Source organism: Oryctolagus cuniculus, chromosome 4 (assembly GCF_964237555.1).
Source record: "Oryctolagus cuniculus chromosome 4, mOryCun1.1, whole genome shotgun sequence".
In the NCBI taxonomy this organism is placed as follows: Eukaryota; Metazoa; Chordata; class Mammalia; order Lagomorpha; family Leporidae; genus Oryctolagus; species Oryctolagus cuniculus.
The window spans coordinates 132,231,046-132,255,714 of NC_091435.1; the positions used below are offsets into that span (position 1 = coordinate 132,231,046).

The window sequence follows — 24,669 nt, forward strand, 5'->3', positions numbered from 1 at the left end:
TCAAATAAGTGAAAAATCTTGGAAAAAAAAAGGAAGACTCATACATCTATCTAATTGATTGTTGTAAGGATTAACTGAAGGGGCCAGTGCTGTGGCACAGTGGATTAAGCCACCTACAATGCCAACATCCCATCTGGGCCCTGGTTCGAATCCCAGTTGCTCCACTTCTGATCCAGCTCCCTGCTAATGAGCCTAGGAAAGCAGCAGAAGATGGCACAACTACTTGGGCCCCTGCACCCATATGGGAGACCTGGAAGAAGTTTTTGGCTCCTGGCTTTGGCCTGGCATAGCCCTGGTTGTTAGGGGCATTTGGAGAGTGAACCAGCAGATGGAAGCCCTCTTACTCTCTCTCTGTCTCTGTCTCTCTCTCCCCTCCTCTTTCTCTGTAATACTGCCTTTCAAATAAAAATAAATAAATACATAAATAAAATATTTTTAAAATGATTAATTGAAATAAAATTTATATTTATTACTTTAATATTTATTAAACAATGTGTAAAGTACTATGCTAAATGCTAAAGATTCAATAATAAATAATTCATAATCATTCCCCAGTTAAACTGAGGAAATAGTCAGATAAGTAGATAATTTTAATAATGATGTATAAGTCATATTTTTCCTTTCTGTATTTTATGATTCTTTGAAATCTTTGAGGGAGCTTTTTGGCAGCCTAAGAGACTGCCCCCCAACCCACATCAACAAAGCTAACTACTGCCTAGAGAGTGGAGTGCAATCCTGAGTCCACACTCCCAATGATGTCTTTATCTAACTCTAATACATTCAGTAGTGTGTCCCCTGCCTGAAATCAACAGAGGGCCAGGTACTAGAAAATAAGGACAATTCTATGCCCTAAAACCCATGGGAATAGCTCAAATCAGCCAGTCCTAAATTGTTCACCTTGCCCTGCCCTGTCTTTCCCATAGACACTTCAATCCAGGCTATAGTCTGGATTTTCCCCCTGGCTCCTGGCTCCTGGCTCCTGATCTACTCTGGTGCTTCCCAGTGTGGCTCTGCATGGCGGGTCATGCCTCGTGTATCCAGGAGAACTGGAGGTAGCCATAAGCTTCTCTCTTGCTGGCATTGGTGTCTCCATGTCATCACTCAGTTTCCTTGTATAAGCCAATACAGTCACAGCATTAAGAGGTAGACAAAGTGCATTATCCCACCATGGCATAGAAGCAATAGGAAATGGGTCAGGGAATTCACTGGAAAACATGTCAATCATTCACAGATGGAAATGCTATAAAATTAATTCTAATGAATGTTACCTTTTGATCTTTTTCAAAAAGTAATTCTATTATTGTGATTCTCTTCCTTTATTCATAAATCACATGCATCGATTTCTGTATCGTTTAAGGTAGTGAGAGAATAAGAGTGAATGAGTAATTGAAATTCTTGCACCTTCATAAAGGAAAGCCCCTCTCCTGTAGTATTGCAGACTTTAAGATCATCAAGTCTCTTGGTAGAGTGTGGACTTTCTCTTGTCTCTTGTCTGTCACTCCTTTGCAAGTCAGGAGCTGATGAACAGGGCCACAAGCCCCTAATGGGCAGCCAGGGGACATGGAGTGACCAGAGACCTGAGAGAAGATCCCTAAAGATCATGGACTGGCTGACAGAGGACAGGTGTCATCAAGGCTCTCACGGTGCCAGGGCAAGTCAGTGTGCTCATGATCGACATTCTGTAAGTGACCACACTCCAATAAAATCCCAGAATTGCACAACTTCCAGTGAGAAAGAAAGCAGGGTGGTTGCCTTAACTGACCATGGACAAAAGACTCTGATGTCCAGCTTAGGGTCCCCTGCTGTCACAAAGTGCATGCCAGCGGTTCATTTTTTAATAATTTGATTTGCACAGACTAGATGTTAGGAGCCAGTTTTCATGGATCAACAAGAAAGAAATGAGAAGCATATAAACATGAATGAGGGAGGAGTGATTGCCTCCCACAGACAGACAGAAGCTGAGGCAACATTCTGTTAAGGAGGCTGCGTCCTTGATTTTAGCCCCAGAATCTTGATTGCTAAATGCAGATAAGATTCATCCAACCCAGAAGACATTGACAGCAACAACAAATTGTGGGAGATGATTAAACTTGTGCTATTTAACTCTACTCAGGTTGCTAATCCATTAACTTAGATACTAATTGCTTCCAAGGGTACTTCAAAAAGTATATGGAGGGCCTGGTGTTCTGGCATGGTAAGCTAAGCCTCCACCTGTGGCGTCAGCATTCCATATGGGCGTCAGCTCGTGTTCCAGCTGCTCCTCTTCCCATCCAGCTCTCCGCTATGGCCTGGGAAAGCAGTAGAAGATGGCCCAAGGCCTTGGGCCCCTGCACCCACATGGGAGACCAGGAAGAAGCTCCTGGCTTCCAATCAGCACAGGTCCTTGCCGCCATCTGGGGAGTGAGCCAGCAGATGGAAGACCTTTCTCTCTGTCTCTTCCTCTCTCTCTCTGTAACTCTACCTCTCAAATAAATAATCCTTTAAAAAAAAAAAAAAAGGATATGGCTGCGGCTCACTAGGCTAATCCTCCACCTGTGGCGCCAGCATCCCGGGTTCTAGTCCTGGTCGGGGTGCCGGATTCTGTCCCAGTTGCTCCTCTTCCAGTCCAGCTCTCTGCTGTGGCCCGGGAAGGCAGTAGAGGATGGCCCAAGTGCTTGGGCCCTGCACCCGCATGGGAGACCAGGAGGAGGCACCTGGCTCCTGGCTTCAGATAGGTGCAGCACGCCGACTGTAGCAGCCATTTCGGGGGTGAACCTACGGAAGGAAGACCTTTCACTCTGTCTCTCTCTCTCACTGTCTAACTGCCTATATAAAAAAAGTAAAGTCTAGTGGTGCAAGAAAACTTTTAGATCCGTGGATAGATTTTGCATAATATACATTTTCCACAAATTTTTGAAGCCCCCTTGTCTGCATGAATTTCTAACTTTAAATAAATAAATATATATATGTATATGTGTGTGTATATGTATGTGTGTGTGTGTGTATATATATATATATATAGGAAAGTCAGAACCATAGAGAGAGAGGGAGAGATAGAGAAAGAGAAGTCCTCCATCCTTTAGTGACTTAAATGACCACAGCAGAGCCAGGCCAAAGCCAGGATCCAAGAGCTTCCTCTGGGTCTCTTACGTGAATGTCAGGGGCCCAAGCACCTGGGCCATCCTCCGCTCCTCCTCCCAGGCCACCAGCAGGGAGTTGGATTGGAAGCAAAGCAGTGAGGCATGAATGGTTGCCATCATGGGCGGTGGCTCCAGCTACACCCCAACTCCCCTACTGTCCTGCAACCTTTTTGTTTACTCCCAAATAAGGTTGTCTTTTAGGTCCATTTCCACAAACCTTTTGAAGTACCCTCGTGTAACAGACTACAGAGGTCTACCCTGGGGTTCTGCAGTGACTCCAGCCAACAGGCAGGTGGTTTGTCCGTCTAGATCCTCTTCTCATCTTGCACTACTCTGAAGTCTGCTCAGTGTCTTCTGGTGCTCTGCTCATCTTGGCTCACTCCAGTCTCTGCTGTTGCAATGCATTCAATGCAGAAAATTCTCAGATTGCAACATTATCCAAAGTTCACTTTCTAGGACCAACTCTGGAGACACTGTAATGAGGTTTGATTCTGCCAATGCCTGGCTGCTTATTGACCTCAATGGGTTTTTCCCGCTTATTTCAATAGTCCTAGAGTTCAGAGAATCCCCACCACTTCCCGTCATGCAGGAGCTACTTATTTTTCAATGGGAAAATCACCACAAAATAAAACAGAAACAAGGACTCCATAATCCTTCATGCGTTGCATCGTAAAAGTTTCACTGGCTCTGGTCAAGGTGTTAACCACATCATTTCAATACCAAGAGGTCTGCTCTAAAGATACATTCTTTAGCCCTCAGCAACACCACAGTAGGTCGGTGATTGGTAGAGTGCTGGAAGAAGTGACTTCAGGACTGGCTTCTATGCTCTGACCACCAGCCTTGCATCCCACAGCGCTGGTGCTGAGTTTGAGCACAGGGTAGAGCATGAGAAGGAAATTGCTTGTTGTAGCTGCTGGCTTCATGCCAATTAGAAAAAAGCCCACATCCCAGGAGAATGAACCACTAAGAGATGCCCTCCCCCGTGTGGGCCACCTGGAGAAAGGAGCCCTCCACGCACCCGTTGTGAAAAGCAGCAGTTTCTTCCAAGGCACAGGGGTCGGCCAGTGGGGCCTGGGCAAGTGCTCAGTCTCCAGTCACCACTCCAGTCCTCTCGGTGGCCATGCGTGCCCATCAATCAGGGCAGCTCCAGAAGGACGCCTTGGAGCATCCCGGGCTCTGTGACTCAGTTTCCTCAGCCAGGCTACTTAGTACCAGCTGGAAAGAGGAGCTGCTCCCTGTGGATGACAGCCCTCCCACTACAGCCCTGCAGCTGAAGCTGAGGTCCCTGAAGTGTCTTGCCTAAGGCCACGAGATAGCATCAGACTTGGGTCTTCTTCCCACACTTCCCCAGCAATCATTATTCTCCTTCCCCCGGCCGACTTTTCTCTGTAGCACTTCACCACTGATGTTGTCCATGTCCTTTTTCATCTCCCTATTGGCGTTTTACCCCAAGCTCCACAAGGGTAGGTGTCTTCACTGCTGGACCCCGAGTGCCCAGAATAGCTCCTGGCACACAGTGCAGGCTCCTTCAACAACGTTTTCTTAATGTTTGAACTACTCAAACATCAGAGGCCTTTCTCCTGTACCAATCTATTTCCACAAAAAAACCCTTGGCAGATACATAATACTTTGAGGGATTCTAGAGAAAAGAACCTCATATAGTCTTTCATGCTAAAATCCATGTCCACTTCAAAGAGAGACATCCCAGGCTAAGAAACCAATATGCTTTCTATTTACTGAGACCAATTCTTGCCTTTTAACACTGATTTATTGATGGCTGATTTCCTTGATGATTAAAACAAAATTATCCACTCCTCTGAGGCTCCCCTGTGCAGATCTTCCATAGTGCAGATCTGATAAAGTTTCCATGCAGTTGTGTTGAGAGCTTACCAAACAGATAAACTCTTCCAAATGAAATTCTTATTTTGGGTGACTTAAATTTGGCATGCCAAATAGCAGGTTTCCTATCTTAAAGTTGCAATTAAGTTTTTGCTTGGCTTCTACAAGTAATCAAGCGCTGCCCGTTTTACATAATCTTTCTCTGGGTTTATTAAAAGTTCACTGTTTGCAGGACACCATACTCTATCCTATTGTTGGATGAACAATGGGAGCATTTAGAGATGTTCTCTGCCCTCCTGGAATTCACATGATGAATGGAAGAAGGCACAGTTATGCTACTCCGGTGTCTCCAACAATAACTGCTGACTTTATTTGTAGTCAGAGAATCCTGGCAACCAGCAACCGGTTTTTTCCCTGGATTTACGAGAACTGCACTGAATTGGAAACTGTTATTTGCTTTAACAAAACAATTTACTCTTGTGCAACATTAAATTGTGTCAATCAAGCAAATAACGGAAGAAAGTCTTGCTTATAAATCTGCCTGCTTCTGATTTTACTTCATTGCTTCTCAGGCTCTCGCTCCAAGAAGGGGGAAAAATGAAGCTTTTGATGTTTGGGGCTTTTTTGTGTTTATGTAATACCCAAGCCCAGGCAGAAGAGAAGCATTATTATATTGGAATTTCTGAAATAGCTTGGAACTACGCCTCTGACCAGGAGGGAAAGAAACTTATTTCGGTGGACACGTAAGTCACTGTTTTTATTGCTTACAGGCCAATTTTATAAATTTTCAATTTAAAAATAAAGCCAATAAAGTGAAATAATTATTTGATTTGTTTTATGTAGAAACCGCAAAACATGGAGTTGAAAGTGCAGACACTTTACCCAGTCTCCCCTCTGTCCTGGGGTGCTTATCATTTGAGAGGCTGCTCCTTCTGGTCTCACTGCCTCTCCCATCAGCATTCTCTTTGTGTTTGTTTATGCAGAGGTTCTTTAATTTAAGCAATGACTAATGACTATGTAAAATGCTATGCCTGCCTATTACACCATTGACTGCTTATTCATGGTGAGGATACAATATTTTTTTAATCCTTCAAAATATCATTCATAGAAATAAAGTATAACTTGTATAAATATGATTCTGCCTAATATTTGTTGGATGCCTCTGGACATAATTGAGCTAATCTTTCATCACTTCAGAGTGCTAATCTGTCAAATGTGGATAATTAGCTTACTTTATAGGTTTGCTTAAAGATTGGTTGCAGTAAAACTCTTAGCACAGTGCTTGGAGAGCATCAAATATGCACAGAAATGTCACTGATTATGATGGCCCCCAAACTCCATATAACTTAAATATTTTCATGCTTCAGTTGAAAGCTCCTTATTTCAAGCAATATTCACTATAAAAACCCAAAAACACAGTTGTCCTTCAGGATTTTTATTATGGAAGTTTATCTACATTGGGATCATCACTTATAAAAATGTTCATTAAACATTTACTGCCAAATGGAAATTTGGTTTTAGAAACAGCAGTCACTACATTAACAAATGTATTTTAACAATGAGTTCAATGACTATCAGCTGCTAAGACTGTACCTTTAAAACACAGCTATGTAAATATTCCAATTTTATAAATACTGACTCTCATTGATGGGTATATATTATTATTTTAAATTTTATGTATGGTTGAAATTCCTCACAATATAAAAGTAATACATAGTTGATAATAATAATTATTGTTATTAATTTAGTAATGCATAGTAAGGAAAATTTATGACATAAAGGTAAAAATTAACTTGACATTGGCTTTTTTCTAGCAAAGTTTTGAGACAGTGTTCTCTTCTTTGGAATATGATGTATGTTTTACAGCTTCACCAGAAGGATTATTATGTATGAATTCAGTACTTTCCTTGTTAAATATAATGTAAATTACACATTTTTTTTTCCTAAGGAAAAAGTCAGATACATTAAAGGTTAGGAAAAGAGTTTACCTCTCTGATATTAATGCTATGGATGAAAATAAACAGCCTCTGTTAAAAGGTAAATGTAAGGGTTTATTCAGAGCGGAATACGAGTGACCTAGGTCTGGGAGATACAAGCCCAGTGACTTTTCATGAGACTTGGGAAGCGTTCCAAAGTCGTCCCATTTTAGAAATTCCATGACAGTAAATTTTCATCCATGAATATACAGTAAACATACATTGGCCTGACTGAAAAAGATGGGTTTTAGGATAATGGGGGTGTCTTTCTCACAGGTTACAGATTAATTTTTTTAGGACATAATTGGTTACAACAGAGTGTGCTGAAAAGGCTACTGATTAATTTTAAGGAGGACATTTCTGGGAATAGATAAGGAATTTATAAAAAACAAGAGATTGCACAAGGTTACTCCAGAGGGCTAAGATGAAGTAGAACTTATGTGCGCATCACAAAGTCAAATTGACCTGTTGGTTAAGATTTATAATAGCTCTGTCCGGACACTCCTCAGATAGTGAGAATTTCTCTTGAAAGCTTTTCAGGCTTTTAGGGGCAGTTTGTTCTCAGAGCTGATAATACTGACTTTGAAGAGGATGAGGTGAAAAGTAACTTCCTTATATTGTACTCACACCTGCCATTTACTTGGGTCAGTGCCTCATCTGTCATTTCAATAAGTCAATAATAAAGAGTATATGATAAAGTTAAATTAAAGATGAATCTTAATAAAGAATGGGATGGTAGAGGGAGTAGGAGATGGGACAGGAGTGGGGGTGAGAGAGTGGGTATGGGGGGAAGAACCATTATATTCCTAAAATTCACATTCATTAAATAAAGGCTTTTAAAAAAAAGAGTATGTGAGATAGTTCCTGATCCTGTTATTTGTATTTAAATAAGAATTATATATATATATATATATATAAATTGGTACCCACAATAGAATACTCTGCGTCCTTAATATTGATAAGTTTAATATTTATTGAATTAATAACAAACATAATAATACTGTTATCTTCAGGTTACTTTTTTTTGTGTTCAGTGACCCCTAGGAAGCTGGAAGTAAGGAGAAAATTCTTTAAGCACAAGAGAATCATCATAAGACCTTTTCACACTTGACCTCATGAGTTCTCACTCAAGCATGTTGACTTTCTTATTTTTAAAATTTTTTATTTAAGGTATTCAAATTTCATGTATTTCTATATACAAAATCAGGAATATAGTGATACTTCCTACCCTACCCTCCCTCCCACCCACGCCTCTACTCTTCTTCCTCCTCCCTCTCTTATTTCCACTTTTAATTTTTACAATGATCTATTTTCAGTTTATTCCATATTCATACACTCATAAGGTTAACCCTACACTAAGTAAAGAGTTCAACAAATAGTATAAAGGAAAAAAAAACTAAACTACTGTTGAGACTAGGGTTGTAAACAATTATCAAACATACAGTTCTTATAAACCTTTTTACCTAGTTTTCCAGATCATTGTAGGTTTAAGAAACAACTGATATAATGAAGATATCATTATAAGCAGCCCTAATGACTAAGAAGAAACAGTATCTCAAATCCTGATCTAAGAAATAAGCAACAAACTAAGATAATTACACCCATTAATAAAATTATTGTTATGATTTTGAGCAATCAGGATGCATTAAGTATGCAATAAATGTTCATCTTCATGGAACTCAAAAAGTAATTTTCCCCCATTATATCATGTCCCCTGTTTAAGAAGTTAGGAAAGAAAACAAAAAATTTTTAGAGAAAGAATTTGCATTGAAAGTGTCCATTTTATCCCTGCTAAAAGATAAACTTATGTGGTCGATGCTATAGCGTGGTGGGTTAAGACTTCACTTGTGGTGCCAGCATCCCATATGGGCACCAGTTCAAGGCCTGGCTGCTCCACTTCCTATCCAGCTCCCTGCTAATGTACCTGGAAAAGCAGCAGAGGATGACCCAAGTGCTTGGGCCCCTGCACCCACATGGGGGACCCAAAGAAGCTCTTGGCTCCTGGTTTCTGATCTGCCCAACTCCGGCCCTTGCAGTCATTTGGGGAGTGAACTAACAAATGGAAGACCTCTCTCTGTGTCTCTCCCTCTCTCTGTCCAAGACACTGCCTCTCAAATACATAGGTAAATATTTAAAAAAAAGAAAGATAAACTTAGGCACATTAAAATTCTAACAGGATTATGTGAGTTGTTAGCCATTTATAAATCAAGTAGCACCAGACCACAAGCAGTTCACTGGCGAGTGGGGTTCAAGAAAGGAACCTTCTAGAAGGTGTTCGGTGGAAGTAAGAGTAAGAAAAAAATTGGATTAAAGTGGAAAATCTCCAGTAAGAGGTCAAGAAGCAATCACTGTTAAACTTTCTAATTAGAGTCTAGTTCATGGTTTCTGATAAGTTAAGCTGAAGTTTCATTCTACTGTTTGCCTTAAATTGGGTTTGGGTTCGCTTGTATAGGACCCCCAAGGTACTGAAGGCATCTCAATATGACAGTCTCCTAATTAATTATTTAACAACCCTTCAAAAATGATTTTAAAAATGTTCAGTGATTCTTGGCTGGCGCTGTGGCTCAATAGGCTAATCCTCCGCCTGCGGCGCCGGCACACCGGGTTCTAGTCCCGGTCGGGGCGCCGGATTCTGTCCCGGTTGCCCCTCTTCCAGGCCAGCTCTCTGCTGTGGCCAGGGAGTGCAGTGGAGGATGGCCCAAGTGCTTGGGCCCTGCACCCCATGGGAGACCAGGAGAAGCACCTGCAGCGCGCCGGCCGCAACACGCCGGCTGTAGTGGCCACTTGGGGGGTGAACCAATGGAAAAGGAAGACCTTTCTCTCTGTCTCTCTCTCTCACTGTCCACTCTGCCTGTCAAAAACAAAATGTTCAGTGATTCTTAAAGAGATGCAATTATTAGCTAAAATTTTCTGGAAAATTCACTGATAGTAATTCATTCTCTAAGATTACCAAGTAAGCAATAACGGCGTGGGATGAACACATTATCCAGGAGACTGTGTACGAAGGGTCTAACTCAGCGGCTGTAACACTGCACAGGCTTCCAGATCTGCAGTGTTGGGTCTCTCTCTCCTGAGAACAGTCGGAAGAAAGTTGACCATTACGTTAGGTACTCATGCCGTGCCAGGGAAATGAAACTAGCAAGAGCCTACGATTCACTTCCGTCTGTGCAAAGCACACCTAGGCTGAGCGTCTGCCAATGTCTTTCCTGTTTTCCTTATGATTCCATCCTGTGGTGACAGGGTTTTTAAAGAGGCCTCCAAAAGATGCCCAAAGCGCCAGCCCCTGGGGACAGGATGTTCCCACTCCCTGGTTTTACGCTTTGGAACCTAGGAGAAGCTCCAGGCAGCTGAGGGTGTCAGAGCTGCAGGCGATTCCACCCATTGCTGATGACTGAAACAGGTCCCTTGACAAAGCTTGGGAATGGCCTGAAAGAACTGAGAGAGGCCACTGACAGTCAGCAAACAACAGGGATTTCAACCCTGCGACCTCAGTAAACTGAATTCTGCCAATAGCCTGAATGAACGAGGAAGTGGGTTTTTCCACAGAGCCTTGGACAAGCAATCAGCCCAACCACCTCTTGATTTCAACACCATGATGCTCTGAGTGGAGCACACCGTCATGCCGTGCCAGACTCCCGACCCATACAACCACCAAATTGAAAATGGAGACGCTTTTAAGCCACTGTGTGGTCATTTGTTACACAGTGACAAAAACAATGTCTAGATTAATGAGGTCAAAAATCTAAGAAACTTTTCACCCTCAAATCTCAAGCTTTAGTAACCACATGTAAACATAAGCCAAGACCGCTCGAGTGAATTATGACTTCATGGGAGAGGACATTTTTATTCTTACTAAGGCAACATAAAATAATTAAGTCCTCTGCCACTAAAAACTCTCTCTTCCATCTGAGTCTACCAGAAATGATAGGTGTTGGCTTTTTAAAACCAGAGGTGAAGCTAAAAAGAGGGAATGTGATTACTGGGAGGAAAACATTTTTGCTAAGAGGAGCAAAACGGAGCCTGTTATAATTGGCAACAGGAAGAACTATTTGTTTGGTTCAAAGGACAACTAGAACAGATTCTTGTAAGTAAATATCAGACTGGCAAACTTCCTGCAAGTTTCCAGAAACTGACCCTTTGTCCCAAAACTGTGCTCTTGAAATTACTAAGTAGACATCCCATAATGACCTTTTTTTCTTTTTTTTTAAGATTTAGTTATTTATTTGAAAAGCAGAGTTACACAGAGAGAGGAGAGGCAGAGAGAGAGAAAGAGAGAGAGGTCTTCCATCCATTGGTTCACTCTCCAATTGGCCACAACGGCTGGAGCTGCGCCAATCCAAAGCCAGGAGCCAGGAGCTTCCTCTGGGTCTCCCATGTGGGTGCAGGAGCCCAAGGACTTGGGTCATCTTCTACTGCTTTCCCAGGCCACAGCAGAGAGCTGGATCGGAAGTGGAGCAGCCGGGTCTTGAACCGGCGCCCATTTGGGATGCCAGCGCTTCAGGCCAGGGCATTAACCCGCTGTGCCACAGCGCTGCCCCCCCCCATAATGACCTTTTGATATTCCCCTGCAATCAGATCACAAGCAAATAGACCTCCTTCCAAAAATCACACGATACAAACTATTTCCCTATTTGGTTGAGACAATTTTTCACAATAAAATGCAAGACAGAAAAACCAGTTTGCAGATTGCAATGTACATAAAAGGAATTCCAAGTGTGAGAAATCCTGGATATATTATAGCTTCAGATTGTTGTATTTTTTGAATTTTTATTCTTTTTTTTTTAGTTATTTGAAAAGCAGAAAGACTGAAACAAATGGAAATCTTCTGATTCACTCCTCAAATGCCCACAACAGATAGGCCTGGGCCAGACCAAAGCTGGGAGCCTAGAACTCCATCCAGGTCTCCCATGCAGGTGGTGGGAACTTAAGAGCTGGAGCCCTCATCACTGCTTCCCAGGCTGCACGTTAGCAGGAAGCTGCAATCAGAAGCAGAGCCAGAACTCAAACCCGGCGCTCCAGTGTGCTCTGCGGTCCTCTATCCCAAGTGGTGTCTTAACCACTGTGACAAATGCCCGCTCCAATCATTGTAAAGTCATTTTCACACTCTCTCCCCCGAAATCTTGGTGTAGAAAAAGATGAGTCTCAAAGTCTAGGCAATGCTCCTCCTAGTTTAGGAAATGACTAATATGGGGGAATTTCAATGCAATGAGAGTATTTTCACAAAGCCTGCTGTAGTTTATTGAAATGGGATAGGATGTATTTCTAAACGCTGTATCATCACATTCAAAAAACATAAATACATACTTTATTTAAATGAAGTCTTAGGAATTCTCAAGCTGCTGTTTTATTGGCCTATGTAAGATGTGTTAGCGACAGGGCATGGTAGATCACAGAGTAAAATATCTCCAAATATGTCAGGCCAGTCTCCTAGAAATAGGAGTTGTTCAGACCCTGAAGGCAACTAACTCTGGAGCTTAGACAAGCCTTGGAGATGCTTGGGCAAGGGTTCTTTCGAGGGCCCCACAGAGGAGTCACAGGTTTGAAGACTTCGCAGCTGATGCTGTGATCTGGTTGAGCCTCTGCTGCATAACAGACTGGAAATCTCTGCTCTTAATCCCAGTGGTCTTTTTTCAGTAATTAGTCAATTATTTTTGCTGATACTAGAGCATATATGTATTAAGATTCCTCCCATCCTCACCAATGCCATGGCTTAGGGGCAGAGTCCACTCCAATGTCCTGCTTTTTCCATGTTTTCCATGTTCTTGGTGTGTCTCAGAATCTTCCCAAATTATTTTCCGTTTTGTCCTGACAAAATAGGAAACTGTAATACATAACCAGAAGGTGAGAGCAAATACGAGAAATGTGGCACACCCTTGGTTTCGCTGCTTCTCATCAGGTGCAAAAAAAAAAAAAAAATCACTTGATTTTTCTAACTTCCAGATTGGCCCTCCCACTAGGATGGGGAGGTGAGCAGGCAAACACCAACTTGGTCTTTTTTTGTTTGTTTGTTTTTTGTTTTTTGACAGGCAGAGTGGACAGTGAGAGAGAGAGAGAGAGAGAGAGAGAAAGGTCTTCCTTTGCCGTTGGTTCACCCTCCAATGGCCGCCGCGGCCGACGTGCTGTGGCTGGCGCACCGCGCTTATCCGAAGGCAGGAGCCAGGTGATTCTCCTGGTCTCCCATGGGGTGCAGGGCCCAAGCACCTGGGCCATCCTCCACTGCACTCCTGGGCCACAGCAGAGAGCTGGCCTGGAAGAGGGGCAATCAGGACAGAATCCGGCGCCCGGACCGGGACTAGAACCCGGTGTGCCGGCGCCGCAAGGCAGAGGATTAGCCTAGTGAGCCGCGGCATCGGCCCCAACTTGGTCTTTTTTCAGAGAACAATTCTGCCTCCTTCAGGAATGCTGGAGTACATACAACCCAGGGGAAAATGGCATCATAGGAAGATAGTGATGACTATGAGGTGGTCATGGTAGAAGCCCCTGGGTCAGTCCAAGGGGCAGCGGCTCTGTTATTTCCAACACCTGTTCTTTAGCTCAAGCTCCATCACTAGGACTGCTCTGAGCTTCCCTGGTCCCTGCGCTCAGGCTTAATCTACACAGCCATTGCCTGCCAGAGATCTGGCTGCTGCCAGCAGATGGCCTGGAGACACACTGTCTACATTCCTGAACCACAGTATCAGGGAATCCTCCTGCTTGGAACTGAGCAACTCTCTTCACCTTCAGCCTTAGAGCTGCCCTGCCTCAGGTTACCCTTGACCCCAGGGCAGCCTGCTTGCATCAGGACACAGCAGCACGTGGCTTAGGATCTGAGCCCCCGCCCGGATCCGTGGAGCTGGGCCCAGGAATCTGCATTGCACCAGCTTCTTCAATAGTCTCCTGTGCACGTCAAACCCTAAGAAACATCGGGCCACAGCCCGAGGCTTTTGAGAACCTAGGTTTTTAAATTCTGCAGCATTGAGCCCCTGGAGAGGTGCAGTTCTTGTTTTGAAGAAATGAAGAACAAATATGTCTCACTGTTTCCGATGAGCTCATTGCTGGGGCAACACCACAAAGTGTTCCTCAGTCTGGCTACCCAGCCCCATAAGGACTCAATGGAGAATGATAAGGTGTCAGACATTGCTCAGATGAGAGCAGGCAACACACACACACAGCCACACATACACACGAACAAATACAAGCCCAAGGTCATCATCCTGAGGGTGCGCAGCTTTTTTTCCAGTGGAAGACACCTTGATGGGGAGAGGCTTGCTGCAGCCCAGGATGCAAGCAGGTTCCCCTAGAAGGCTGCATGGCACTGCCTAAAAGTAGATCCCACTGGGCTCTCTGGAAGCTTCAGTTTAAGTGAATAACGAGAATCAGTTCAAAAGTTCAGTTCAAGAATCAGTTCAAAACTCACCTTTTTTTCTTGTTTTATTGATTACTATTGTCTTTGTGGATATCTTTAGCAAAGTTTTAAGCAATTATTAATCAGCAGAAACCAGAGTATAAACATTCAATGCTAAGAGTCAACAGTAGTGAGAAATCTTAAAAACACAGGGGAGGAGGGCCGGCGCTGTGGCAAGGCAGGGAAAGCTGCTGCCTGCAGTGCCAGCATCCCAAATGGGCGCCAGTTTGAGTCCCAGCTGCTCTACTTCTGATCCGCTCTCTGCTATGGCCTGGGAAAACAGTAGAAGATGGCCCAAGTCCTTGGGCCCCTGCACCTGAGTGGGAGACCCAGAAAAACTCTTGGTTTCAGCCTGGCCCAGCCCCAGCCATTGAGGTCATTTGGGGTGTGAACTAGTAGATGGAAGATATTTTCTTTCTCTCTCTCTGTCTTTCAAATAAATAATCTTTTAACAAAACGCAGGGGAGATTTAAATCTAAAGGTAATTTTAAAACCCACATATGTTGCATGCATCAACTTTAGCCTTGATTTAGGACTGCTAAAATACATTAAATTGATACAATTAATCTAGCTTAATTTTACTTTAAGAAAACACACACACACATACACTTGGAAGCCTCATATATGCAGATTGGTTTTTTTTAACTTTTATTTAATGAATATAAATTTCCAAAGTACAGCTTATGGATTACAATGGCTTCCCCCCCATAACTTCCCTCCCACCCGCAACCCTCCCATCTCCCGCTCCCTCTCCCATTCCGTTCACATCAAGATTATTTTCAATTATCTTTATATACAGAAGATCAGTTTAGCATATATTATGTAAAGATTTCAACAGTTTGCACCCACATAGAAACACAAAGTGAAAAATACTGTTTGAGTACTAGTTATAGCATTAAATCACAATGTACAGCACATTAAGGACAGAGATCCTACATGAGGAGTAAGTACACAGTGACTCCTGTTGTTGACCTAACAAATTGACACTCTTGTTTATGGCATCAGTAATCTCCCTAGGCTCTTGTCATGAGTTGCCAATGCTATGGAAGACTTTTGAGTTTGCTGACTTCGATCTTATTTAGACAAGGTCATAGTCAAAGTGGAAGTTCTCTCCTCCCTTCAGAGAGAGGTACCTCCTTCTTTGATGACTGTTCTTTCCACTGGGATCTCACTAGTGGAGATCTTTCATTTAGGTCATTTTTTTTTTTTTGCCAGAGTGTCTTGGCTTTCCATGCCTAAAATACTCTCATGGGCTCTTCAGCCAGATCCAAGTGCTTTAAGGGCTGATTCTGAGGCCAGAGTGCTATTTAGGACATCTGCCATTCTACGAGTCTGCTGTGTATCTCATTTCCCATGTTGGATCATTCTCTCCCTTTTTTAATCTATAGGTTAGTATTTGCAGACACTAGTCTCATTTGTGTGATCCCTTTGACTCTTAGACCTATCAGTGTGATCAGTTGTGAACAGAAATTGATCACTGGAACTAGTGAGATGGCATTGGTACATGCCACCTTGATGGGATTGAATTGGAATCCCCTAGCACATTTCTAACTCCACCATTTGAGGCAAGTCTGATTGAGCATGTCCCAAATTGTACATCTCCTACCTCTCTTATTCCCACTCTTATATTTAACAGCAATCGCTTTTCAGTTAAGTTTCAACACTTAAGAATAACTGTATATTGATTACAGTATTCAACCAAAAGTATTAAGTAGAACAAACAAAAAAAATACTAAGAGGGATAACGTATTAAGTTGTTCATCAACAGTCAGGGCAAGGGCTGATCAAGTCACTGTTTCTCATAGTGTTCATTTCACTTTAACAGGTTTCCTTTTTGGTGCTCGGTTAGCTGTCTCTGATCAGGGAGAATATATGATATTTGTCCCTTTGGGACTGGCTTATTTCACTCAGCATAATATTTTCAAAATTCCTAACAGGGATCACTTTTCAGTTAAAATTTAAACACCTAAGAATAATTGTGTGTTACTTACAGAGTTCAACCTATAGTACTAGAACAAAAAATACTAAAATGGATAAAGTATTACATTGTACATCAACAGTCAGGACAAGAGCTGATCAAGTCACTGTTTCTCATAGTGTCCATTTCACTTCAACAGGTTTCCCCTTTGGTGCTCAGTTAGTTGTCGCCAATCAGGGAGAACATATGATATTTGTCCCTTTGGAACTGGCTTAGTTCACTCAGCATGATGTTTTCCAGATTCCTCCATCTTGTTGCAAATGACTGGGTTTCGTTGTTTTTGACTGCTGTATAGTATTCTATAGAGTACATGTCCCATAATTTCTTTATCCAGTCTACTGTTGATGGGCATTTGGGTTGGTTCCAGGTCTTAGCTATTGTGAATTGAGCTGCAATAAACATTAAGGTGCAGACAGCTTTTTTGTTTGCCAATTTAATTTCCTTTGGGTAAATTCCAAGGAGTGGGATGGCTGGGTTGTATGGTAGGGTTATATTCAGGTTTCTGAGGAATCTCCAGACTGACTTCCATAGTGGCTTGACCAGTTTGCATTCCCACCAACAGTGGGTTAGTGTCCCTTTTTCCCCACATCCTCGCCAGCATCTATTGTTGGTAGATTTCTGAATGTGAGCCATTCTAACTGGGGTGAGGTGAAACCTCATTGTGGTTTTGATTTGCATTTCCCTGATTGCTAGTGATCTTGAACATTTTTTCATGTGCCTGTTGGCCATTTGGATTTCCTCTTTTGAAAAATGTCTATTGAGGTCCTTGGCCCATCTCTTAAGTGGGTTGTTTGTTTTGATGTTGTGGAGTTTCTTGATTTCTTTGTAGATTAAGGTTATCAACCCTTTATCTGTTGCATAGTTTGCAAATATTTTTTTCCCATTCTGTCGGCTGCCTCTTCACTTTCCTGACTATTTCTTTTGAAGTACAGAAACTTCTCAATTTGATGCAATCCCAAATGTTAATTTTGGCTTTGACTGCCTGTGCTTCTGGGGTATCAGATTGATTTCTTATAAATTAAATTTTTCCAGTAGCTGAGTGCACTATAGTGCAAAATATCTTAATTGCTTTATCTTAGCAATTGATTTTAATTTTGCATTCTATTCCTTAATGTCTCTGTGTTTTCACCTGGAAATCTTGGAGAAAATACTCCGGTAAGATGCACCATATTTTTTAGGATACCTTCCCGGGGTGGTTCTCTGCCACACACTTGCTAAGGGGATACCTGCCAACTCTCCACTTTCTTTTTGAAGACTTTCCTATCACAAACAAACATTTAACGTAATGTGGTCATTTATTTCTCTTTAATTATAATGTTGTCACCAGAAATCATGATTCCTGATAGAGCTGTCTTCTTTCCATTTGCAGAGAACACTCCAATAAGTATCTCCAAAATGGCCCAAATAGAATTGGAAGAATCTACAAAAAGGCTCTTTATCTTCAGTACACAGATGGCACCTTTACGACAAAGATAGAAAAACCAGTCTGGCTAGGGTTTTTAGGCCCTATTATCAAAGCCGAAATTGGAGACAAAATTTATGTACATTTAAAAAACTTTGCCTCTAGGCCCTATACTTTTCATCCACATGGAATAACATACTATAAGGAACATGAAGGTAAGTTCAGCTCATGGGACAGCTGCACGGACAGGAGGAAAAGACCCGTCACTCTATCTTTAGCTCTAAACTGCAGAACAGCTATTTTGGTTCATCCTAGTAACTATTTATCCAGGTTGTGTGTGTTTGTGTAAGGTGTGAATATGATGGGATTTCTAGGCAGACTCGTTGGTGACAGTCAGTAAGAGCTGGAGCTTCGTCCTCAGTACCCAACCCCTTTCCTGCCATTTCTCTGGAACAAGAGAGACGGACGGACGCAAGCAGCGAAGCCAAGAAGGGACAACAATGCAGTCCTTACTCGGGGAGAACTCCGTCCCAGCTGAGGTGGCCTGAGTAGTCTCAGACATCGGTCAAGTGGTACATGTGGCTGGGGTGGCCCCAGGTCACATCTGCTGCACAACAGACCAAAAGGGTCATTTGAATGTAGAACTCAAAAGTCTTAAAAGTGGTACAAGAAGAATAAAGAAAAGGTTTGGTGCCTGTGCTTGATGGTGATAGTGAAATTAATGGGTATTCTGTCATGGTTGAAAACAAAGACTTTGAAATTAATAAGCCAAGGTCTGAGTCAAGTCTCAGCTTTGCCTTTTACCAGCTGAATGATATTGGAGAAGTTACTTAAATTCTCAGCACTTTAGTTTCCCCATTGATAATATAGGGACTATGAAATTATACAGTAACAATTCAATAAATGTCAGCTACTTTCACAAGCAAGAATACTTGAGTTATGACATATTTCATTGAAGTTATAAGGATCAAGCCTGGAAATGAATGTAAAACTAGTTTTGATTAATTATGCAACTTTTTAAAATGAGATATTGTTTTAGAACATGAATGTTTTGAATGTATCTCTTCTTTTTTTAAGCAGATAGATCCTGTTAGTGATTTCTCTCTTTTTTTAAGACTTGTTTATTTATTAGAATGTCAGAGTTACAGAGAGGCAGAGGTGGAGAGAGAGAGAGAGAAAGAGAGAGAGAGAGAGAGGTCTTCCTTCCGCTGGTTCACTCCCCAAGTGTCCGCAACGGCAGAACTGGGCTGATCCGAAGTCAGGAGACTGGAGCTTCCTCTGGGTCTTCCACGTGGGTGCTGGGCCCAAGGACCTGGGCCATCTTTCACTGCTTTTCTAGGCACATTAGCAGGAAGCTGGATTGGAAGTGGAGCAGCAGAAACTTGAACCAGTGCCCATATGGGATGCTGGCACTGCAGGCAGTGGCTTTACCCACTATGCCATGGCACCAGCCCCGAATGTATCTCTCTTGAGGTTTTTGCTTTGGGCAAATCAATCACATTATAAGCATGAGTGGCTAACTGCTGTCATTTTTTTTATAATTTTATAATATATTAGGGAATTAGCATTCATTTTAAAGTGTGATAATAGTGTTGTGGTTCTGTTAAAAGGAAAAAAGAAGAGTTCTATTTTCAGAGATACATACTGAAGTATTTATGAATGGAATACAATGTTTGGGATTTTCTTTAAAATAATTCAGTGGAGGCCAGGCTTTTGGACTAGCAATTAAGCTGCCAGTTAGGACACTTGTGTCTAACATCTGAGTATCTAGGTCTAATTTCCAGATATGACTCCTGATTCAAGCTTCCCTCCTGATTCAAGCTTCCCGCCAGTGCAAACCGTGGAGGGCAGAAGTGATGACTCAAGTTCCTGCCACTCACTGAGAGACCTAGATTGAGTTCCTGGCTCCTACCTTTGGCCCCTGACTATTTCAGGCATTTGGGGAATGACTCAGTGGATGAGAGAGGTCTCAAGTAAATAATAAACATTTTAAAATGAAATAAAATAATTTAATAGTACTGGAAGTAAGAGTGAGTGGGGTACAGATGAAGTAAGATGGGCCATAAGTTGATCATTAATGTTGAATCTGAGTTCATGGGTATATTTTCGATTTTTGCATATATTTGGAAATTTACAAAATTATGAATGAAAAATTTTTAAAGATTTGTTTACATATTTGAAAGTCAGAATTACAGAGAGAGAGAAAGAGAGAGACATCTTCCATCTGCTGGTTCACTTTCCAGATGGTTGCAATAGCCCAGGATGGGCCAGGCCAAAGCCAGGATCCAGGAGCTTCATGCACGTCTCCCACATGGGTGCAGGAGCCCAAGGACTTGGGTTGTCTTCCACTGCTTTCCGAGGCCATTAACAGGGAGCTGGATCAGAAGTGGAGCAGCTGAGCCATGAGCCAGCACCCACGTGGAATGTTGGCACTGTGGACAGCAGCTGTGGCACAGCACCGGCCCCCCAAAATGTTCCATTTCCATGATTATTTCCCAGGCAAAAATTTGATATCATGTAAGAAGTTTCAAATTATCAAGAGCATCAAGACCATTTTGGACATACTTCCACTCCATGACTCCCAGCTAAAAGTTGTTCTTTCAATCTGCTCCTGACCTATCTATTACCACTTACTTCTTAAAGCCTCAGTCAAGTATAAAAAATAAAAAATAAAAATACCTATGAAGTTTTTAGACACCTTAGCCATCAGCCTCTCATTTCCCTGTGTTCACAAAGGCCATCACTGCACACCCAAGGGTGACAAATTAATGGCCTGAATAAATGTTTGTTGAGTGAATTCACGAATGATCCATCTTCTTGATTGAGTTCAGATACATGCACTCTGTAACTTTGCTGCTTGTTCCTTTCCAGGGGCCATCTACCCCGATAATACCACAGCTTTTCAAAAAGCAGATGACAAAGTGCTTCCGGGAGAGCGGTATACTTACATACTAAATGCCAGTGAAGAACAAAGCCCTGGTGAGGGAGATGGCAATTGTGTGACGAGGATTTACCACTCCCACATCGATGCTCCTAAAGACATTGCCTCGGGACTCATCGGACCTTTAATAATCTGTAAAAAAGGTGCAGTCTCTCATTATTGCTCACAAGATTTGACCATAAGCCAGGGGTAAGCCAGTTCTTTAATGCAGGTGAAGTCATCTTGTTGAAACTGAATAAAGTAGAGAGGTGATGCGCCTATTAAAAAGGAAGGGAAGAGCAAGGCAGGAACAGTCTTTGCGCAGGGAAAATGGCAGCAAAGCTAAACTGCATGGAGTACGTTGCGTTTGGGGATGAGCTTGCCACATCCAGCTTCAAACAGTAGTCTGGGGAATTACAGCTTTGTCAAATGTGACTTCACAGTGGCTCTCCATGGCGACAGATTTGTAGATATTTGTACCATATTGGTAAATATAATATCGGAGTATTTATTTCTGACATCATGGGAAAGACAACATAGCTCAAAGCACGTGAATTACAGTGCTTACATGAACAACAATTAATAACCTGCAGAGACGTTTTCAGCTTGTGGTTATACACACCGGAAGACATTGACACATCTTCCCATTGGCCACACAGCATGTAAGTCATGTGGTCCGTGGACACCCAGATATGCGAGTGTCTCCCAAGTGTAGGATACTACACACGAAATTCCTTACGTGGTTCCACATCTGTAAAACAGGAGGGAGTGGCTGGTCCCTATTTGTGGTTTAGGAGGGGAAATACTAAACATTTCAAAAACTCTCATAACTCATCTGAAAATATAAACCAAAATATATGTTGAAATTTACTTCTACTGAAATAATTTTTCACTTCAGATTCTCTGGATAAGGAAAAAGAAAAAGAAAAAAATATTGATCAAGAATTTGTGGTGATGTTTTCTGTGGTGGATGAGAATCTCAGCTGGTACTTAGGAGACAACATTAAGACCTACTGCTCTGACCCAGAGGGAGTCGACGAAGATGACGAAGACTTCCAGGAGAGTAACAGAATGTACTGTAAGATTACAGAAGACTGCTAACGCTCTTATTTCTTGATGTGTTTAATTCTGCTAAGCCTATTCACTCACTGAATAAAAAGTGTTTTTCTAGCTTAGTGTATGGTAGTGAAGCATATCAGACATCCGAGTTGATACTCAGCTAAATAGGTCAAAATCAAAACTCTGTAAGCTGGATAAAGCTGAATACATCAAAATTGCTCCTAACGGATAAGGATAAAATAACATCAGTTATGGTGTAATGCATGTGTATGTTACATTTGCATATTTACTTATCCTCCAAGACATTTAAAAAATTATTTAAGGCACTCTAAAACCATTAAACTAAAATTATACACGTATTGCAAAATACCAAGTTATTTTTATTACTATGTTATTATTATATTTTTTATTATATATATTAAGAAAATAGTTGGGACCACTGGTTGTTCCAAATGGTCTATTTCCTTTACATACCATATTGCCCTCACTGGACCACTCATTTTACATCAGTCTTTGCTGTATTTTGGCTTACTTTGTTTTGTCTAGAAATGCCTTTTTTACTGCCTAATCTTTTTATTTATTTATTTATTTTTTTTTTGACAGGCAGAGTGGACAGAGAGAGAGACAGAGAGAAAGGTCTTCCTTTTGCCGTTGGTTCACTCTCCAATGGCCACTGAGGCCGGCGCGCTGCGGCCGGCGCACCACGCTGATCCTGGTCTCCCATGGGGTGCAGGGCCCAAGCACTTGGGCCATCCTCCACTGCACTCCCTGGCCACAGCAGAGAGCTGGCCTGGAAGAGGGGCAACCAGGACAGAATCCCGTGCCCCGACCGGGACTAGAACCCAGTGTGCCAGCACCACAAGGCGGAGGATTAGCCTATTGAGCCGCGGCGCCGGCCCTAATCTTTTTCTTAATTCTCAGACACAAATGCTAGACTTAGTAAGACTACTGAGCCCTCAGAATTTGTATGAGAAATCCAGTACCTTTACACCAACCACACCAGCACATGTAGATGTTTTTGTTCATCTTGTGCTGGATAACCTGAACTCAGAAACTGAGACCCCAAAGATAACTGCACTGCCAACACAGAAAAATAAACTACTCAATAAAGTAATTATTTTATTTCTGTTAGCAACTCCTATTTTTATCTGCCTGTCAGGTCCCCTTTCCATACTTTAATCCTGCCTCTGCTATATATTAACAACAGCAGCAACAACAACAACAACAACAAAATCAATTTAGGAAAAGATATTCAGACTTCTATTTGGAAAGGTTTGGTTTGGTACTACTAGCAAATCAATGTCTTTCCTAGAACTAGTTTCTACCCAGGAAATTCTGGGACCATCCAGTTTTTGAACTTTTTAAAATATTTATTTTTATGTATTTGAAATACAGAGTTACAGAAGAGGTAGATAGGCCGGCGCTGTGGCTCAGTAGGCTAATCCTCCGCCTTGCGGCGCCAGCACACCAGGTTCTAGTCCTGGTCAGGGCTCCAGATTCTGTCCCGGTTGCCCCTCTTCCAGGCCAGCTCTCTGCTGTGGCCAGGGAGTGCAGTGGAGGATGGCCCAAGTGCTTGAGCCCTGCACCCCCTGGGAGACCAGGAGAAGCACCTGGCTCCTGCCTTCGGATCAGCAGGGTGCGCCGGCTGCAGCGCGCCAGCCGTGGCGGCCATTGGAGGGTGAACCAACGGCAAAGGAAGACCTTTTTCTCTGTCTCTCTCTCTCACTGTCCACTCTGCCTGTAAAAAAAAAAAAAAGAAGAAGAAGAAGAAGAGGTAGATAGATATATATAGAGAGAGGTCTTCCATGTCTTCCATCCACTGGCTCATTCCCCAAATGGCCACCACAGCGGTAACTGGGCCAATCCAAAGCCAGGTCTCCCACACGGGTACAGGGGCCCAAGCACTTGGGCCATCTTCTACTGCTTTCCTAGGCCATAGTAGAGAGCTGGATTGGAAGAAGAGCAGCTGGGACTTGAACTAGAACCCGCGTGGGATGCTGGTGCTTCAGGCTGGAGCTTTAACCTGATGCGCCACAGCGCCGGCCTCCAGTTTTTGAATTTTTGGATCTTGAGACTCTCTTCCCTGGCTCCTGCTGTCCTTCCTCTGAATTTCTTTTTTTCTTCCTTAATTTTTTTTTTCAATTTTGTCTTCCAATCTGAAAAAAACAAGCATAGGGTCAGCACTGTGGTGCAGGGGCCAGCATCCCATAAGGGTGCTGATTTAAATCCCAGCCGCTCCTCTTCTGATCCAGCTCCGGCTATGGCCTGGGAAAGCAGCTGAAGATGGCCCAAGTCCTTGGGCTCCTGCACCCATGTGGGAGACCCAGAGGAAGCTCCTGGCTCCTAGCTTCCACCTGGCCCAGCTCCAGTTGTTTCAGCCATTTTGGGAGTGAACCAGCGAATGGAAGATTCTCTCTCTGTCTCTCTTTCTCTCTCTGTAACTCTGCTTTTCAAACTTTCAGATAAATAAATAAATCTTTAAAAAAAAGGAAACAAAACTTGCCCTATCTTCTTACTATAAGAGAAATCTTCACTGTAAAATTGGAATTTTTGATATACAATAAGAAAAAATTAAAACACCCATACTACTACTGCCGACATGATTAGTAACCCATTGATTACTAAATAACCTTTAATCTTTTTAAAATTACTTTGTGTTTGTTTTGTGTAAATGTATGTATATATGCACACATCTGTACTTGCAAACACACATATACAACCAACATTACAATTTATAACAAAGCAAATAGTTTCATCTCCAGTATTGTGTTCATCTGCTACTGTGGTGTTAAAAAGAACCCTCAGGCTGAATTCAGGTCCACAATGAAAGAGTGCTGTGCTCGATTAGCAATGTCTGACATGGTGCAGGAGGACAGAACATTAGGGTGTGTGCCAGGCATTTTCCATCCCAGATTGATAGTGTTTCTGTAGCAGTAACTACCACTATCAGGCACCAATGTCTACTATTCACAAACTCTGCACTTGACTTACA

At 42.4% G+C, this 24,669-nt stretch overlaps 1 protein-coding gene across 7 annotated transcripts in view; it reads left to right on the forward strand.

Annotated features, from left to right (window-relative positions):
- The first annotated feature begins 5,263 nt into the window (after nucleotides 1-5,263).
- CP (ceruloplasmin) overlaps nucleotides 5,264-24,669 on the forward strand; it is a 76,230-nt gene continuing 56,824 nt past the window's right edge. For 6 of the 7 annotated variants that reach the window (XM_017346829.3, XM_070072678.1, XM_008266309.4 and 3 more), the window contains exons 1-4: nucleotides 5,304-5,701; nucleotides 17,666-17,913; nucleotides 20,570-20,782; nucleotides 21,517-21,696. In XM_017346829.3, the coding sequence (XP_017202318.3) occupies nucleotides 5,556-5,701; nucleotides 17,666-17,913; nucleotides 20,570-20,782; nucleotides 21,517-21,696 (787 nt within the window). In that variant the 5' untranslated portion in view covers nucleotides 5,304-5,555. Of the gene's footprint in view, nucleotides 5,702-17,665; nucleotides 17,914-20,569; nucleotides 20,783-21,516; nucleotides 21,697-24,669 lie in introns of all 7 variants that reach the window. The other variant, XM_002716598.5, reaches the window with a different exon arrangement.